Raw genomic sequence first — 17,732 nt, forward strand, 5'->3', positions numbered from 1 at the left:
TACAAGGGTAATATTTCGGCAAGCTGAGTATATACGCAACACACGGTATCAATGACACAGTCCACCAATCAATAGCACATTCTTTCCACTTCAGAGTTGGGCTCCCCAATCTGCAATGACACCAACGTCTTGTCCGGGATGATGCCTCTTTTCGGGGGCAAGACCAATTAGTGACGAGATGAGGTGGGGAAGCGTCCCCCACGGCCTCGACCTCGAAAGCCGCCTCTGTAAGCCACAAACTTCTGGGCCGGGATGTCGTCGTCATCGTCGTCGTCGTCATCTCCGAACGAACTATCGGTCTCCTCTGAATCACTTCCGGCCATGCTGGCCAACCGCACTACGGTCGGCCCTGGGCGTGTGGCCGCCTTGGCCGGAGCTGCTGAGTTGGTTGCTGGAGGCGGCCTCGTTGAAGACTCGCGGCTTATGCCACTTTGTGGTTCCTCTGTTTTGCGAGTGGATGAAGGGCGAGACTCTACTGCGTATGCATCTTTCATGGGCGTATCTTGGTCACTCGTATCATGCGCAGCTGCAGCCTGAGGAGTCGATGGCGTACTTGTGCGGTTCGAGGAGATGTTTCTTGAAGAGCCGCGCATCTTGAACTTCTTGCCCTTCGCTGCCATACGCTCTGCCATAGACGTCAATTTCGGCTGAGGAGAAGACTTGGGTGCTGGTGACGCCGTTGGCTTTGCTGCAGACTTCGGGGGACGGCCCCTTCTCCCAGGAGGGCGCGCGCTTGGAGTTGACTCTTTTTCCAATCCATCTGGTTTCTCGGTAACTTCGGACTCACGGGCCAGTTCTGCCTCTAGAGCAGCCTCTAGCACCTCCTCGGTCACCTTATCCTCTTGAGCAGTTGTCGAGTCTTCGGCATAATCGACATCGTTCAACTGTGAACGCCGTGGAGGCCGGCCACGTCTTTTAGGCTCCTTGGCAACTTCTTTCTCCGGTTCTTTGGTTGTCTGCGGTGAGTTCACGGGCAGAGAGCTTCGCGGCGGGCGCCCTCGACGTTTTCCTGTGTATGGAACAGCAGTGGAACCGGCCTCTTGGTTCAGACGAGCCACAGCGTGGAATGCCTGAGCCGCAACATCCACTGGATCGCCATCATCCGTAACGCCGTTCTCTGTGTCGAGGTTTAAAAACCTCTTGGGGATAACAATGTCGTTAATGTCCTCCTCAGGCTCCTCATGATCAGCGTAAGACTGCGCAGGTTTCGCGTGACGCAGAGTAGGTCGCAGTGGGTCAACAGGAAGCGGGGCCCTCATCGGCTTGGGCTTGGGCTTTTCATGTTGAGTATCACTTGCTTCGGGAAGAGCAGGAGCTTGTTCGGATTCAGTGAGGGCACGGTTGGGTGTCCCCGAGCTACTTCTGTCTGGCTCGCCAAGGGCACCAAGAAGGGCGGGATCGAGATTCATAAGCTGATCAATGTTGCCAGTGCGTGGTTTCTTACGATACGTTCGCGGGCCCATGAAGTCTGGGTCGTCGTCGGTTTCCAACCGTGCTTTTCGCTTCGCTTGACGCAAAGTCTTCTTGACGAAATCGGACACTTCTGGCTCTCGGTTCAGTGTGTCCTCAGAGGGAATCTGGAATGGGTCGAACAAGATCTTATCAGCGCTGTCGTCTTGATCGTAGAAGCCCATCCCCATCACCCTAGCACCGACGACTGGATCATTGTAACCCTGAGAAGGATCAGGATAGGCAGAGCTTTCTAGGTCCATGCCAGACATGTCAGCTGTGGGTACGCGACTGCCGGCGCTTTCTTCTTGATGGCTCAAAGTGCCGTTCTGTACTGCCGGCGCACCGTCAACGCCGACATGATTGCCGTAGGCATTTTCCATGGTAGGACCTTGTAGTGAAGAGTCCATCTCATGTGGCGCATCTTCATTTTTATCCAAGTCTGCCAATGGACCCTTCGCCTTTTCTGCATCGGCTTGTTCGCGAAGCCGCTGCATCCGTTTTGTGTCTTTGGAGCGGCTCTCCTCCCCAAAGGCTTTCAGCCAGTTCAGGTTATGGATGCGGAAATCGACAATAGACTCGACGCTGCGGTCATCTGCAACGCGTCGCGTGTCATGACCTAACAGGGTGTTCTTCGGCACATATGGTTGGGTGTGGCCAGCGCGTCTGCAACTCCCGCAGTTGCAAATCCCGAGGCATTTAGGGCATTGCCAGTGCTCCTTCTCCATTGCGGTCTGGGGCATTGTATCAAAGGCCCTCCATAGTACACCGTAGCAGTAGGCTTCTTGACAGGTCGTACAGAAGTGCAGCTTATAAGTATAATCCTTGTGGCAACAGACATGGCAACGGTAGACGTCTCCTCTTTTCTGCTTGCGTTTGCTTTTTGGCTTCTTCTTGACCCGGCCTTCTTCATCAACCTCGGGCTCTGCCTCAGACTCGGGTTCTGGGGCGGGTTCATTGGTGGGTTTCGTGATATCGCTCCACGGCCTGCGGCGCAGTTGCTCCTGGCAGACTTGGGCAACTGATTTCTTATTCGACTTCCGGCGTGCAATCTCCAGAGGTTGGGGGAATTCTCGATATCAACAAAGCCATCCTGCTTGATGACCATTGAACGCCATAACTCGTGTTTGTCGACCAAGTCAGACCAATGCCATTGCTCACACCATTGAAGACCTGAAATGCAGACACAGGATCTGCCCATCGCGTAACATTCCATGCATATATCGTAAGTGTCTTCGTCTCCGTCGATAAGCTGTCGCACACAGCACTTGCATGTCAGAAACCGGTTGAAGATGTTCGAACGACAGTAGGAGCAGGTGATATTCGAGTCAAACTCAATGTACTCCACATCAATGTGCTTGAGCCCAAACATTTCATCGACGAGAATTTCTGTAAAAAGACCAAAGAGTCGTCGGAAATCGTTGGCCATCTGCCTGAGATGCGGGGAGTTACGAGTGAGCTCATGGCCGAGCCCCAGGACCCCAACTTCGGACGTGTCTTCCAAGACCTGCAGCTCCTTGTAGTACTTCTCAAGAGTGAAGTAGATGATGGCCTTGTTCTTATATTGTTCATCTCTGCAAACAAGGCGGGCTTTGGGCAAAGCTTCATGGAGTGCCAGATCCAGAGTTTCCACGGTCGTACGGTTCCATGCGACCTTCATGGTTCTTGTTCCTCGATTCCAGACCTGGTGCGGCGCCAAAGGTGGCACCAGGATGAAATCGCCAACCTTCTGCTCTACAATGTAAACCGGGAAGGTGGCCTTCTTCCAGGCATTGATTTGGGCAAAATGTTTCTCGATCTCTATATCGTGCCCGAGCATGGAGAGAAAGTATTCGCGCACCACCTCTCGATCCTTGGTCTCTGTCATGAACCAAATCGAGCTGCCGGGCTTCTCACCATTTTCGCTACCAGATGCATCCACCATAATGTTCTGGCCCAGACTCGCACACATTTCTCTATGCGCCGGAGTGAAAGTACCTTCGTGCCCAATGTAACACATGAGGTTTTGGGCTCGCATCTCTTCGGGCAAACTGCTCATCAGATCCCCAGCAACAGCAGCCAAAACTTCGGGGGCGCCGAAGATATCATCTTCCCGTGTATCCGCTCCGGCAGTGTCGCTGACATTGTCATTCATATAGAAGACATTCGGAGGTATGACTTTCCGCAAATGGTCATACCATTCTTGGGGGCAGTCAATATCTTTCATATACAGCCTCTGCCGTCGCTCGTCTCGGAAATTTGTCGGACTCCATTGGTTGGCCAGTTGTTTCATGGACCGTAGGTAATGACCCATGGTCATGGGAATATCTGATTGGGAGCCGATGTCGCGAACACTCTCCTGCTTCTTGTCGCGCGTTTTCTCGAGCCATTCTGAGCTGAACAGCGACTCGGGCAAGACCTTGTTCCATCCTTCGATAACTAGTGGACGACCGCCTTCGATAACGTGAAGTTGTACGAGTTTCTCGAAGCCCGAAGGACCCAGACGTCGAATCTGAGCTAGATTGATACGGACGACCCAGTCGAAGTTGGGGTTGCGATCAACAATGGCGTGGAGGTCGAGATCTGGAGGTATCGGATCGAACTTGGCTTGGGGATGCAGTGCTGTCGGCATCTTGACGACCGTTGCTTTTTTTGTCGAATCGTTTCCAGGAAGTGGACAGAAACTGTATTAAGAAGGAGAGCACCACGCCTTCCAAGATGGGAAAGAAGATAATTAAGAGTCGCGAACTGGGGCGGTTGCAAATAGTGTACACAGCTGGTTTATGAAAGCTGAGAAGACGAACAGCGATGCATCACGTAGACTCCAGATCATCGAGGCCGGTGATCCTCAATGAATCTCGCTGATCGTACAATTGGGTTAACAAGTCGTGGAGTTGTACACAATGCCCGTCGAGGTGCAGAAGGTGGTCGCTGGCGATCAAAAGATGCCGATGGAGAGCGCGATGCTGCTAAAGCGATAAGATGCGACCATGCGTGAAGTATGCGTGGCGGAGGGTACTGGTAAAGAATAAGGTGGCGCGACGCTGGTTAGACCCCACTGCGCGTGGGAGGAAAGAGTGCCCACAGCCAAGCGTTAGCGTGGAGCTCAAACGGCAGCAGGGAAAACACGCTAGGTTAGTCTTTAGAGGGCAAAGCACAGGTAGTTGATCTGCACTAGCCTCAACCGCACTAGCCACTCTCTCGCTACACACGCAAGCTTGGGTGTGAAGGTCAAAGATTTGAGAGACATATGATATGACTTTGCTGCTGAAGAAAAGGAAGGATTGAAAGAAAGCCGGGAAAGAGGAAAGAAACTATCACCTTGACCCGTAAAGTTGACGGACATCCGTATGGCTTGACATGAACTTCCTGCCAAGGTACTTTATAAGATCAATTGGTAAGTTTCTTGGTTCGTCTGTTCTTTCCCTTCAAGCATCTTGACTTTGCTCAACCTCATGTCGTATTGATACCAAAAGATGACTTCTCGAAGCTCACAATACCTATACTTCCTATACTTCGCATGAAAAGATGGGGCAATAGAAAGAACCTGGCTTCATTGATTGCCATATTCAAAGCTGCCAGTTCAATTGGGCTAACATTCCAGCAGTGTCATCGCCATGTTCAGGGGATGTAATGTGGCCGTGGCGAGGCGGGTTCTGCCGGAGTCGAAATGTGTAGCTTCAAAATCTGCTTGGGGCTCTGGTCGGAGGTTAGGATCAACTACTTCTCGGTTCGTGACGCCAACCCAGCCAAGACAGTCACGCCCAACTGCGGTGTCCTTATTGGCGCCCCGATATGTCATCCCGTTCCATGCCTCCGCCAAGCAATTAGCCACCAGCATTGAGTCGCCTTCGTCTCCTGAGATACCCAAGCCCTATTCTCCGCCTTCCGCGGGGCTTCTCTCACGTCTGCCAGCATCATGGGTTCCCTATGCCGAGTTGGTCCGCCTAGACAAGCCCGCGGGGACATACTACTTGTTCTTCCCCTGCATGTTCAGCACGCTTCTGGCCGCCCCCATGGCTGATCCTGTCACTTCACCCTTGACCGTCATTGGTACGACAGCGCTCTTCTTCTCAGGGGCTCTCATAATGCGTGGAGCAGGCTGCAGCATCAACGACCTCTGGGACCGCAACCTCGACCCACAAGTGGCGCGGACCCGGCTGCGACCAATTGCCCGAGGTGCCATCACCCCGTTCAAGGCTCTCATATTCACTGGGTTTCAACTCCTGACGGGACTCGGGATACTTCTTCAGTTCCCCTGGAGCTGTTTCTTCTACGCCACCCCCAGTCTGCTCTTCGTCGCTTCGTATCCTCTCGCGAAGAGGGTCACGTACTACCCGCAGTTCGTGCTGGGCCTGACCTTCTCGTGGGGCGCCATGATGGGCTTTCCGGCGCTGGGCGTGGATCTGCTCATGAACACGGCGGCGCTGACGGCGGCGAGCTTCCTGTACGCCAGCAACGTCTCCTGGACCGTGCTGTACGACATGATCTACGCCCACATGGACATCCGCGACGACGCCAAGGCGGGCATCAAGAGCATCGCCCTCAAGCACGACGCGGAGACGAAGCAGGTCTTGTCGGGCCTGGCGGTCGTGCAGGTCGGTCTGCTCGGCGCGGCTGGCTGGGCTGCTGGTGCCGGTCCGGCCTTCTTCATCGGCGGCTGCGGAGGTGCTGCGTTGACGTTGGGCTACATGATCCGCAAGGTCAACCTGAAGAATGTGAAGGACTGCTGGTGGTGGTTCGTCAATGGTTGTTGGATCACTGGAGGGGCTATCAGCGCCGGTTTGGGTGCGGACTATCTTATTCAGTACTCTAATCAAGGAGGCGAGAGCGAGAAGATTGCTCAACAATAGATGTCAAGACTCGTGTCACCTGTATTCATAGATCTGGGCTTGGGTGTCGGTATGAAAAATTAGATACAGCATATTGTACGATAGATGTACGAGTTTTGAGGCGAGCTAGACTTACATTGATATAATACCACACCTTCTCCAGTACACTTCTTCTGGCAATACTTGAGCTGCATTCCTTCAAATGGTCAGAGCTCTCTGTGTATATCTATCCCCGAACTGCAGTGTTATGAAGCTCCAGTCAGTCCACGGATATCAACAGACTACACAGCTGGTTTCAGTTGAAAACATCCTTTCCGGGTGCAGCTATGATCGACCTATCTACTTCTTCGAGTGCTGGGTTGAAAGCATATTCACGTCAGGTGCCGTGTCCATAAGTTCCTCTTCACTTATGTCAGGACGAGCTTGCTTCATGCTTTTTGACTGCTAAAAGAAGCTTGTTGGATGAAGTTTTAGAAACAACAACTTGATTATACATAGTGAAATAGCTGCTATAAGCAGTACCGAACATCTATGTGTGTATCATGTTTTGTCCGGGTCCTACTACTCAGTGCTAGCTTCGGAGATTCTGTCCCTGACGTTGGTTGCGTACCAAGTCAGTCCAGCCACTGATCTGTTGTCTTCGCGTCGTATCATGACACATTGACTAGTATATGGTTATACTATTTACTTTGTCTGTTACTTACAAGGCCCGCGAACTATGTACCAGGAATGATGATGTGTAGTGGTGAAATGAATGATTCATCGACCAAACCGGGCTCCTAGATACCATCAGCGCTGGGGAGTCCTTATATGCCAAAAGACTAGGTAGTGATGTACAGGATGGTGATAAAGACATACGAGTACCCAGTTTTGGCTTTCTTGCTCATCGAGCAGGATACTTCTGTCTGTACCTTGACTTTCAGGGTTAGTTATTACGCTTATCAACTCGAATCATCATGTTGCTCATTGTGGGCCACCAGGTCTAGAAATACTCTTCCTACATTATCATTTTTGACACATAGAAGCAGTAAATCGAGTTATGCTGAATCTCCATGAATAACATTTGACTCTCCAGCAACGTACATACAATATTCTAGTTGTGTTGACTTCGGCCATTATTACTCAAGACCTATCAGCATTGGTTCATTGATGCAACTGGCAAATCCATACATTCTTATTACGGTCAATCCTCCATTGCTTACTTTCCGGGGCTTTCACACATCGGTATACATAATTAACCCACTATAAATGCCATGTCGAACAAGAACTGCGGAGCCTTGAGGGCTCTTATGAAACAGCCTGTATAGAAACCAGTGAAGAAAAAAATGCATCCGAGTCTATGAGGTACAAGGAAGGGAAAAATGACACTAACTCTAGTTGCCATGGTCTTTGTTCATATTTCCTTCGCTAGGGTCCACGTCCAGCTGCCTTTCTCCTGAGCACTCTGGTGCTTGATGTAGTACATACTAGGAATGGCTGAACACATAACAAGCAATACGATCTTTAAAACTCTCAATACTCTCCCGGTGTATGTTTGACCGTAAATGACACTACATGCTTAAAGCGGCGAGGGCATTGATTGCCATAAGATTCTGACATTCTCAACAGGGTGCCCTGCAGCTTATGGACATACGTAGGCTCGTAGACTTATACTCTAGCCAGCCTCATTCAGGAAGGTTTCCTTGCCTCAGAACTGTGTAATTGATCGCTTCGTTCGTCAGTTGTGCTATAGGGCCATACGATGCTTTGGTGTTAGTTAAGAGAACCCCTCTCCTCTTCGAGGTGCGTTCGAGTTCTTAGTGACACCTTTCCATCCTAATATTCTTACTTTTTCTATTCCTGTCGTAGAGTCATGAAGAGAAGCACCGCATCCGACCTACTCATGCTTGAGGGCGGCAGAGAATGGTGCTTTCAAGCATTGAGACTGTCAGTACATTATGGTATGCCCTATGCATATCGTCATACACACTTCAACGCTACGATGATGGGGATAGCCTCTCCAGAAAGCTACATGGAGTCCATGTTACGATAATTCTAGCTAATTATAAAAGGGAGGTATGAAGAAGCAATAAACACATCATGTGTAATTGTCAGAGCAGTCGTTCAAGTAACAATGTCAATCTTTACTCATACAACGATAGTAGAGGGTCATAACTGAAAGGGTATCATTGAATGCAGAGGCACTCTGGATCTAATTAAATATATCGGTCAAGCCGGCTTCGCACTACCAGGTGGTGTTTCTTCGCCCCAAACATCTCTGCTCTCCTGCTCCACAGCGTGCATAGCGACAGCAACCTCCTCTAGCTTGGCAACGACATCCCTGACACCTTGATCGACCCTACTGAAGTATTGGTCGTTGGCCTCTCTACGCTTCCGCGCGAGTAGGATATCGGTCTCTGTCTCTTCCTCGAGCGCAGCGCCGAATCTATCAGCACCGCGCCCACTACTCGACGGTCCGGCAGCACTACCTGATCCGACGGTACTTTTAGCAGGATCCGTGTTCCCATCTTTCAGTGTCGCGCCGGGGGCCACACCCGAGGCAGCAGCGAGGCCCATGCCGCCCAGCGCACCCTTCAGATCGCGCACTTCATCTGTCCCCGCTCCTGTAGTCTCGATCGCGTCGTCCGCCTCGCTTCGGGCCCAGGCCTGCGCCAGGGCGATCTGGGCCGCTCGGAGGTCGGCAAGCTTGCGGTCGTGCTCGGGGCCAAAGACGTGCGTGCCGCCCGAGGCCGAGAGCTCGACCTCCTCGAGCGTCGCCTGCATCTCGGCCCAGAGCGCGTCAGTCTTGTCGACGGAGCGCGAGGAGTCGCCCGTATGGAGCCGAGGAACGGGTGCACCGCCGCGGCCGCCCATGTTCATGGGATTGAGCAGCGAGCCCTTGCGTGATAGCGGCTGCATTGTTGGCGGCTGTGTTGTGGAGGATGTGGTTGTCGGAGCTATCGGTTGAGAAGCGTTCGGAGGCATGGCGGCGCCTGAGGCCGCGGCACCGACAAGGTTGACATGAGAAGCGGAGGGAGAGGGCGAAGGGTGTAGGAACAGAGACGGTGGAGGGTCTCGCGATTTACTTGGCTTTAACTGAGGCTGAGACATTGCGAGTCTGCATTTTGGCTGGCGAAAACAGACGCTGCGGCAGTTGGTTGGGATGGAATGCCGCCTTACTTCAATAGTGACGTCGGGGCAGCTGCGTGTTAGGGGTTCGAGGTTACTTTGCTTACAGCACCTACCATCTGGATTCTGGGTCTATCTATGGCGCCAATCAACGAGGTAAACTTTGCAGGCCTGTACATGGCCTCTGCTGAGATCGTTGTACATAAATGAGTAGAAATTGACAAACGACAATATGATCAGTAAACATCTTCAAATCGTGCCATGTGACGCTATCTGTGCCTCGACATCAAGACTATCAGAGAGATCCAGGCTTGGAAACACGTACATATCAAATCCATTTGCTGGAAGATGCATCTATTGCAAGGTGGGTCAATTAATTTGGTGGGGAAAGTGTGGTATGCCCAAGCTTTTGGTGTGGCTGTCCACAAATTCGGGATTGGGGTTGAAAATACCAGCCACAACCAAAGCCACAGATACTGATTGCCGCACTTCAAAATTCGGATCTAGGGTCGAAACCCTCGGCCAGCTAATTTCCATTGTCGAACTTGTCACTCTCAACCTCGCGAACTTTGCAGATAGCGGAACCCTCTCGACATACTCACATCGACAACAGCACCCATCCGCCGCGATCACAGTCATAAATCGGTAGGTTTTTCCTCTCCCACCCAGGCGCACTTACCTTTTACCCATTGCATCTTCGATCGCATCGACGAATTCCTTGACGCTCGATCCCAACCGACATCCGCCGTGGCACATATTCATACATACCACGCACCAGTCCGCTAATTTCGCTTTTCGTCCACAGCCATCATGGGTAAGGGAAAGCCTAGAGGATTGAACGCTGCGCGTAAGCTGCGCATGCACCGCAAGGACCAACGCTGGGCCGATTTGGGATACAAGAAGCGTGCTCTGGGTACCGCTTTCAAGTCTTCGCCGTTCGGTGGTTCCTCCCACGCCAAGGGTATCGTCCTTGAGAAGGTCGGTGTCGAGGCCAAGCAGCCCAACTCCGCTATCCGAAAGTGCGTTCGTGTACAGCTCATCAAGAACGGCAAGAAGGTCACTGCTTTCGGTACGTCTGCCCCTCGAAAGATTTTCTCCCCAAAGTGGCGTGTGGTGTGGGGCGTCTCGAATGACGAACGCGCTCATGACCGACTACTGGATCTCTGGCGACAGTGATGAACAAACATATCAATGCCACATGAACTTATGCTGACCGTTCTCTCTCTCTAGTCCCCAATGACGGTTGCTTGAACTTCGTTGACGAGAACGACGAGGTCCTCCTGGCCGGTTTCGGTCGTAAAGGCAAGGCCAAGGGTGATATTCCCGGTGTGCGATTCAAGGTCGTCAAGGTGTCCGGTGTCGGTCTGCTGGCCCTGTGGAAGGAGAAGAAGAGAAGCCCCGTTCTTAAGCGATCGACTGGCAACGGAAATGCATTATTCGGGGGACGACGATACGAGCGAACGCAAAAGGAATGGCAAATTCATTTGGGGAATTATGGAGTCATGACGGCTGCCTTGCTTTTTCCACTGGCATCAGAGGGTTCGGTCCTTGATACTCCCACACTCACATAGGTGGACGAGATCCGAAAAATAGAGATCCCGCTTTACCATTTGACGAAGAGTCATCTGTGCCAAGTACACTATGCAGGTGCTTCGCACGTTTGATCAGTCACAGGCGTTAGCCGGCAATGGATAATCTTTTGACATGGTACCCTGATGATCCAGTATTCTCGGTGATCGACGTGCTCGACGCTACAGCCATGGTGTAGGCTGCTTCTCGGATCGCAACAGTTGTCAGGGTACCCGTCTTACCCCCGAGCACGCTCCTGAATCTACAGAAATCCTGACTTGCAACTCACGTTGGCCCTCAAGTGAATCTCTCCCGTTCGCACATCTTGTTAATCAACGACAGTTATTCCTATGAGCAGTCCGTCTTGTTTCCGACTGTCGGTTGTGGTGAACCTTTTGCTATCGTATGTTAGACGTTGGCCCAGCCGGGTGGCCTGCGCGGGGCAATATCTGGCACTCCGGCTGGTGCTGATCAGATGTTTGCTCCGAGGCAATGCAATGTGAAGTCTCCAAGCAGGCCAAGTATATGGTTTCCCTACGTCACATTAGAGGCTGAGGTGATAGCTCCAGTTGCGCCCGCGCGAGCCAGGTTCCTACCATATGCGCAATGGACAACGATATTTCCTCGAAATAGGATCACATGCGATTTGCAGTAGCTGGAGTTTCTCTGTGCCACCAATAGATAACGACCTAAACAAGGCCAGTTACTCAATATCGCGGCTGGATATTTGAGGTTTGCTCGAGGTTGCTTTCTTCTTGTATGTAATTACCCGGTCCTGCTACAACAAGCGCCCAGGCCAAGCCACCAAGAGGACCAAATGATAACGGCGACACGGATACCAATCAGGCAGTTCGACGAATGTTGCCTTCATATATTGCACGTGGTTCGAGGAGTGATGGTCTCTGTAACGTCGTGCTGCTGTATCTCGTTTTGTTCGCTTCCCCGGCTATTTGAATCTTGCCCGACAAACACTCAGGCAGATATTGCCAAGAAGCAATATTAATTAACAATAGATGGGCCCCTGCAGGATTATCATCGGCAGATGGTGAAAGTAGGCTCGGGCCCTGCCTTGTGATACTTGCGCTCGCAATTGGTGACAGCGTCCAGGAGCGCACAAAAGGGGTGACATCCGCCGTCGTTCTGGTTTGTCGGGTTTACACACCATCGTGGGCCCAACCAAGTTTCCAATCATCGCCACGAAGACAACCTCGAGAATCAATTGGTCGAACGTCGTCGAAGAAGAAAATGCGTGGTCTCAAGTCTTCGTTTCTCCTCTGCGTCCTAGGACTCCTCTGGCTCGGCCAGACCAACGCTGCGGCGATGGGCTTTCCACGAGCTGCGCAAGCTTGCGATGCGACGTGCGCCCAATGCACGAGTACCGAGAGCGACGAATCGCGATGCTGCCTTGAAGGGTGCGGTTACGGATGTGACGACAAGTCGGTGGTCTGGGACGAATGCGTGCAGGGCGGCTGCTGTAAGTCCATAAACCAGCAAACCCCATTCTGGAATTGGAAACGACCAGGGACTGATTTCGTCTTCCCCTATAGTCGACTGGCAACGTGGGCAGTCTGAATGCAATCTCTACCCGTTCTGGGGGCTGGCCTCCATGCCGCTCTGCGCCCGCTGCTTCGACGCTGGGTGCTCAACCAACTACGCTCCTTCGTGCCAAAACAACACGGCTGCACGAGTGAAGCTGTAGTTTACGCCCGGGGGGGGGGGGGGGGGGGGTACGAATGACCATACGCAGGGTAGTCCGAGTGCGAGAGTTACTGGCTTCGCACATATGGTATCGGGCAATAGGAAAGGGGGTGCGATTGAAGCAAATTCGAAGTTTGTATATGCGTGTGTGGTATATTAAGATCTAGGCACAGTCGGAGGCGCGTAATACTGACTAATGCGAATTCGTCTCCTCTATCCCTGCAAACCATCCTCGCCGTCGTATTCCGCATCACCCTACAAGGTCCGCTCATGATGTTTGTCTGCCTCCTTCTTATAGTCCCATAGCGTAAGACAAGCTAGGCTTGCGCCAGCGCCAATCATAGGGGTGGACGTGATGGCCTGTCGGAGGTAACCAAGCAGGCTCGCGCCCACGCGCGAATGCGGCGACCAGACTTGGTAACAAGTCGCCAGCGAGCGGTCCAGCCGCCTGGCGCGGAGGTTCAAGGCGAGCGCGGCGAAGAAGGCCGGGGCGAACTGCGGGCTCATGTAGCCGATCTCGCGCGGCGACCTGGGCAAGGCCGCCTTGTCCGCCGCCGTGAGGTGGCGGTTGTCTCGGAGACCGGCCCGGTTCGCCTCTCGGCTCAGGCGCGCCTGGTGTTCGTCGAGGCCGTCGGCCCAGGCGTACAGGCGCCCGCAGGCATAGCAGAGGCCGGGGTAGAAGACGGCGACGGCCAGGGCGATATGGCGGGGGCTTATGTACCGGAATCGGAAGGCGTTGAACTCGGATGTTGCGCAGGAAATGAACTGCTGGGCGACCAGGGGTGGCAGTAGGCACATGTACCCAACGTCCTCCCATCCGCGTGAATAGTTGTCTTCCATGGCGTCCACAGGCAATGAAGGCTTCTAGCATGCATAAGTGCAGTACCTGGCAAACGGCCAATACGATGAAGTGCCTGGTAGTAAATTAATGGAAAGGAGATGCTGTGCACAGAAGACGTGCTGAGATGATGGCTGGATGCTTGGTTGTTGTTCTTGTTCAAAATGTTGATTACCCAGCGAAAACAACACTTAGCCATGCTGAGGCAAGTGACGTACCCTGTAACACGATGTTGTTATCTGGAAACTACGATCAGAAGGTCCCAGTACCGTAATTACAGTGAGATGAGATCCAGACATCCGAAGCTAGTCTGTCGCTTCCTACAATGAATCGGCACCCGATTCCGCCCGTTGATTCCACCTGTTGATTCCACCTATTCTTGCCACACCCTACAAAGACCGCTCGAACCTGTCCGCCCCATACAGTCCTTCAAGGTTGAGAATTGCCAAGAGCCCAATAGCAATGGTTCTATAAGGATATGGCTGGTGGGCGAAGCGTTGGAGCGCCTCAAAAACCCCTGCACCTGGCTGTTGAGGCTTGAAGCGGAGGTGAGGGGCAAGGTGATGATAGAGGAATAGACCGCGAAAGTGAAAGGCAGCTAATCCAACGGAAAGCCCGCAAAACCGTTGGACAGAGCGGAGGTACTCCGGCGTTGGCGTCTTTTCTTCGATGGCGATGAATGCGCAAGCTGTGTTTCGGTCATGGTGACATTTTCATCTTGCTTTTGTCGCAGTCGTACCCGTAGCCGTTCAGCGGCAGTGTCAGCTCCAGCTAGGAGGCGTTGTGTAGCCAGGCAGGCACCGGGATAAAAGATCGTACAGGCCAACAAAGTATGGCCAGGGCTGATAAGCTTCTGTTTGTAGGCCTTGAACTCCACGAGGGCACAGAACGTACCCTCCAGTCCAAGAACAACCTTGATCAGGTTCTCAAATATTTCTAGGAATGCTGGCATGGTACTGATAGCGGTAGGAGACTTAAGTACAGGTGCGAGCGGAAGTGTGAACTGTAGGGCAGCTTTCTTTTTTGAAAGCTCAAGGACTAGGTAATGACGATGGTGTTGGAACAAGTTTAGATCCTTTGGCCGTGCACTGGAATATCCAAGAGGTGACCATAGGTATCGAAAGAGGCTTCCTGCACGTGAGTGGCGTGCTGGGAAAATAGTTGGGCCGTAAGACGGATAGATGATCTCTATCGAGGATCTGATATCAACAGGGATATATATGCACTAGACCATGGGCTTTGCTCTGCAGATAAAGGCCTTGGCGATGCAGTTTCTTTTTGTATCTACCCTCTCGAGTGATACTTGGGGAACATGAGATCTTCAAGCACCAACCAACAGACATGTTTCAGTGTCTCCTCCTGTTTCCATGTGGCTGAGCAGCGCCATGTACTTACTTTCCACCTTGAGGAACCAGAACTCACGTCGCATTCCATTCCTCTTCCACATGTCTGCGGTGCAAGCTCAAACCGTGCAATCCTCAACGGTGTATATGGACACACCACACAAAACTTCCGTGTACCCCTGTTTGTACTTCATATGAGGGTCCAACTCGCCTGGTATCCCATTAGCACTTTCATATCTCTCAGGGGGGTCGGCTGAAGATGAGCGGAAGGACGTACACGCATCCTTGAGTCCGTCGAAGGCATTGTGGCATTGGATAGCACACCCATTAGTATTGTTATAGTCGAAACCAAAGTGTATGCTCTGCCCGCTCAAGGTTACTACACACTTGTCCATATTCTCTCTGATAGTTCCTCCAAGGCCCGAGCAAAAGTTGTCAAACATGCTGCGTAACCACAAGGAGTCAGCAAGTACGTCGGTTGTCAAAACCGTACGGTGCATATACTGCTAACCACTTCAGAAGAAAAGAAGAAGAAAAAGGGGGTGAATAAAAAAGGACAAAGAGGCCATGGTAACTTACGTATCCCATAGGCTGGTTTCAAGGGCGACCCAGTCGCCAGCCACGCACTGGGCCACGTCTGGCTCCGGTATCTGGAACGATTAGATCAGGTTCTGAACAAGGTCGAAGTCTTCCTTCCAGAATGCCGTGTCGCCGAGGGAGCTCCCAGAGATGGCGCAGGGGCACCCAGGGAAGTCGCCGCCCGAGCAGGTGCCGTCGGGACTGCCCTGGCAGCGGTCGCCGATGCAAGGCGGCGTGTCCGTCGGGCAGCTGCTGGGCGTCGAGGTGGGTCCCGTCGCCGTGTCGGTGGCCGCGCCCGACGCGTCGTAGGTGCGGTACGGCCCGAAGATGTCCATGGGCTGCGCGTTGGCCTGGATCTTCCACAGCGCGACGGCGATCTCGTAGACGGCGAAGAAGAAGGCGACCGAGCTCGCGATCTCCCAGAAGAGGGCGCCGACCTCGGCCGCGACCGTCGTGGACGCCTCCGTCAGCGCCTTCTCGTTGAGGATCAGCTCCGCCACCGCTTCCTCCTCCATCAGGGCCATGGTCTGGCCCGCTTCGGCCAGCGCGGCCGCGTCGCGGCCCGACGCCAGCACGACCTGCTGGTCGAGCCGCACCATCTCCCGGCCCCATTCGATGTCCTCGCCCAGGAGCTGGCTGAGCCGGCCGCCGCGTCGGCGGGCGCACGCGACGGCTATGTCGCCCCGCTGCTGCAGGAGCCTGGGGAGTCTCTCCGTGGTAGCGAGTTCATTGCCGTCGTCGTCGTCGCTGCGACCGGCCAGGGGGTCGCAGCCGGGGAGTTTGGGCAGGTATTTGGCAACAAGGTCCTTGATGTAGGGGGCTGAAGCCGATCTCCAATACCCCGTTTGTGGTGTTGGTCACTTGGAAGCCTTCAGGGATGGTGGTGGCCCGCACGACGCCATCGGTCGTCATGTTGATGGTGGCCGCAATCCACTGGAAATGCCGTCAGTTGGTGACAAAGAGGGAGCATAGGAAGGCCACCGCCACATAACTTGGTTGACGTCATGTTGTCTGTGATAATCTCTGTCAGATATTGAGTGTCGTCGCCAGTTGAGGCTACGCTAAACGAGCACATCAGTCTCTTCTCATTACACGAAAACAGTGGTGGCTTCCGATAACCTCTTACATCGATGTTAATGGGGGTATGTCAACAGGGTTGATACCGATCTGGCCTGCCATTGTCGGGGTGATGGCGTGTATCGGAACAAGGGGCTTTGTTCGAGTAGGTGATACCGCGCAGACATGATGGATCAGGGCGCACGATAAGGAAAATGGAAAAAGGTTGGAGAGAATGCATGATGTTCGACAACAACTTGGTCTGGGCCAGCTTTTGTGGGGCGTTTTAGAAATGAGGTAGAAGATAGTTCAAGTCCTCTTCTGTGACCCAAGGGAAGAAATTTACACTATTTATATGTTGTTACTACCAGATTGTATGATATTGAATGGACGAAATAAAAAAGAAACTCGAAGGCTCGTTCCATTTCAGTCTTGCTATTACCATGCGGCACTTGACACGACTGTGCGCAGCGTCATGGAGTTCAGGCAGAGAGAAGGTAATGGCTGGTATACCATCACTTGTGTGACAAATACCAAAGCAAATTAACGACTCAGAGGATGTTAAATATGGGCTTGGTATGCTCCACAAGCGACGTGAATATAAGACCTGGACGTCCCCCAGAATTTTACTCTAGATCTGCTATTTAATCCAACGGTGTATCCTCCTATCCTTGACAAGGAACCAAAACATAGGTCAGCCGTCCTCAATGTTGCTCTGTTTGTCAGTACACACATAGTGTCAAAGATGAACATGCTCCTACCACCCCTTCCATCACAAGCCAGTAATGGCTCTACACAAATACACACAACCTGTCAGACCGCTTTTCAGACCCTTCACTATATTCTTCAAAGATAGATAGGTGTGGCTCATACCAACGTAAAGTGAGCATACTGATTCACATCCCAGAATGCATTCAATGCGGTTCGATGGGCTCAGGTACCTGTCAGACACTATATAAATTGTCGGCTTCTCGCTGCATCTTCCAACTCCTCTCTACATCTCCCGATTCTTCTTTCCACCTTCTTACTTTCAAATACTCTGTTGCCACGGCCTCAGGGGGTTCGAGAACTTCAGCATGAGAATCAGCAAAGTCATTGTGGGCTTCCAATGCATCGCCGGGGCCCTGGGGGCCGGGCGATACGTAATCGACAGGACAAGCTGCAGTAAGTGATAACCGTTGAACGCCATGATAAGACTTTGGTGCTCATGTATATCATAGCGGAAGATTTGTACACCAACATGAAGATCTATATGGAGACTGCCCAGCTGTGGGCTAGGGA

The 17,732-nt window shown here is 52.5% G+C and overlaps 8 protein-coding genes across 8 annotated transcripts; 4 read left to right on the forward strand and 4 right to left on the reverse strand.

Moving 5' to 3' along the window:
- Window positions 1-167: 167 nt before the first annotated feature.
- On the reverse strand, window positions 168-4,060 carry PG994_001423 (uncharacterized protein; the record flags this gene model as incomplete). The annotated part of the gene is made up of 2 exons (XM_066852832.1): window positions 168-2,115; window positions 2,217-4,060. The coding sequence occupies 2 exons, from the start codon at window positions 4,058-4,060 to the stop codon at window positions 168-170; spliced, it is 3,792 nt and encodes a 1,263-aa protein (XP_066720973.1).
- Window positions 4,061-5,045: 985 nt separating this feature from the next.
- Window positions 5,046-6,281, forward strand: PG994_001424 (uncharacterized protein; the record flags this gene model as incomplete). The annotated part of the gene is made up of 1 exon (XM_066852833.1): window positions 5,046-6,281. The coding sequence occupies one exon, from the start codon at window positions 5,046-5,048 to the stop codon at window positions 6,279-6,281; it is 1,236 nt and encodes a 411-aa protein (XP_066720974.1).
- A 2,187-nt stretch (window positions 6,282-8,468) lies between these two features.
- Window positions 8,469-9,350, reverse strand: PG994_001425 (uncharacterized protein; the record flags this gene model as incomplete). Its single annotated transcript, XM_066852834.1, has 1 exon — window positions 8,469-9,350. The coding sequence occupies one exon, from the start codon at window positions 9,348-9,350 to the stop codon at window positions 8,469-8,471; it is 882 nt and encodes a 293-aa protein (XP_066720975.1).
- Window positions 9,351-10,178: 828 nt separating this feature from the next.
- PG994_001426 (40S ribosomal uS12 domain-containing protein) lies at window positions 10,179-10,939 on the forward strand (the record flags this gene model as incomplete). The annotated part of the gene is made up of 2 exons (XM_066852835.1): window positions 10,179-10,437; window positions 10,599-10,939. The coding sequence occupies 2 exons, from the start codon at window positions 10,179-10,181 to the stop codon at window positions 10,937-10,939; spliced, it is 600 nt and encodes a 199-aa protein (XP_066720976.1).
- A 1,243-nt stretch (window positions 10,940-12,182) lies between these two features.
- PG994_001427 (uncharacterized protein) lies at window positions 12,183-12,636 on the forward strand (the record flags this gene model as incomplete). The annotated part of the gene is made up of 2 exons (XM_066852836.1): window positions 12,183-12,411; window positions 12,485-12,636. 2 exons carry the CDS (start codon window positions 12,183-12,185, stop codon window positions 12,634-12,636), a joined length of 381 nt encoding a protein of 126 aa, XP_066720977.1.
- A 254-nt stretch (window positions 12,637-12,890) lies between these two features.
- Window positions 12,891-13,475, reverse strand: PG994_001428 (uncharacterized protein; the record flags this gene model as incomplete). Its single annotated transcript, XM_066852837.1, has 1 exon — window positions 12,891-13,475. The coding sequence occupies one exon, from the start codon at window positions 13,473-13,475 to the stop codon at window positions 12,891-12,893; it is 585 nt and encodes a 194-aa protein (XP_066720978.1).
- A 596-nt stretch (window positions 13,476-14,071) lies between these two features.
- On the reverse strand, window positions 14,072-14,920 carry PG994_001429 (uncharacterized protein; the record flags this gene model as incomplete). The annotated part of the gene is made up of 2 exons (XM_066852838.1): window positions 14,072-14,604; window positions 14,869-14,920. 2 exons carry the CDS (start codon window positions 14,918-14,920, stop codon window positions 14,072-14,074), a joined length of 585 nt encoding a protein of 194 aa, XP_066720979.1.
- A 337-nt stretch (window positions 14,921-15,257) lies between these two features.
- PG994_001430 (uncharacterized protein) lies at window positions 15,258-16,219 on the forward strand (the record flags this gene model as incomplete). The annotated part of the gene is made up of 3 exons (XM_066852839.1): window positions 15,258-15,285; window positions 15,336-15,358; window positions 15,407-16,219. 3 exons carry the CDS (start codon window positions 15,258-15,260, stop codon window positions 16,217-16,219), a joined length of 864 nt encoding a protein of 287 aa, XP_066720980.1.
- Window positions 16,220-17,732: the final 1,513 nt, after the last annotated feature.

The sequence above is a fragment of the Apiospora phragmitis genome (assembly GCF_038363925.1).
Source record: "Apiospora phragmitis strain CBS 135458 chromosome Unknown utg000002l:1.0-5516284.0:1.0-5523493.0, whole genome shotgun sequence".
NCBI classification, from domain to species: Eukaryota; Fungi; Ascomycota; class Sordariomycetes; order Amphisphaeriales; family Apiosporaceae; genus Apiospora; species Apiospora phragmitis.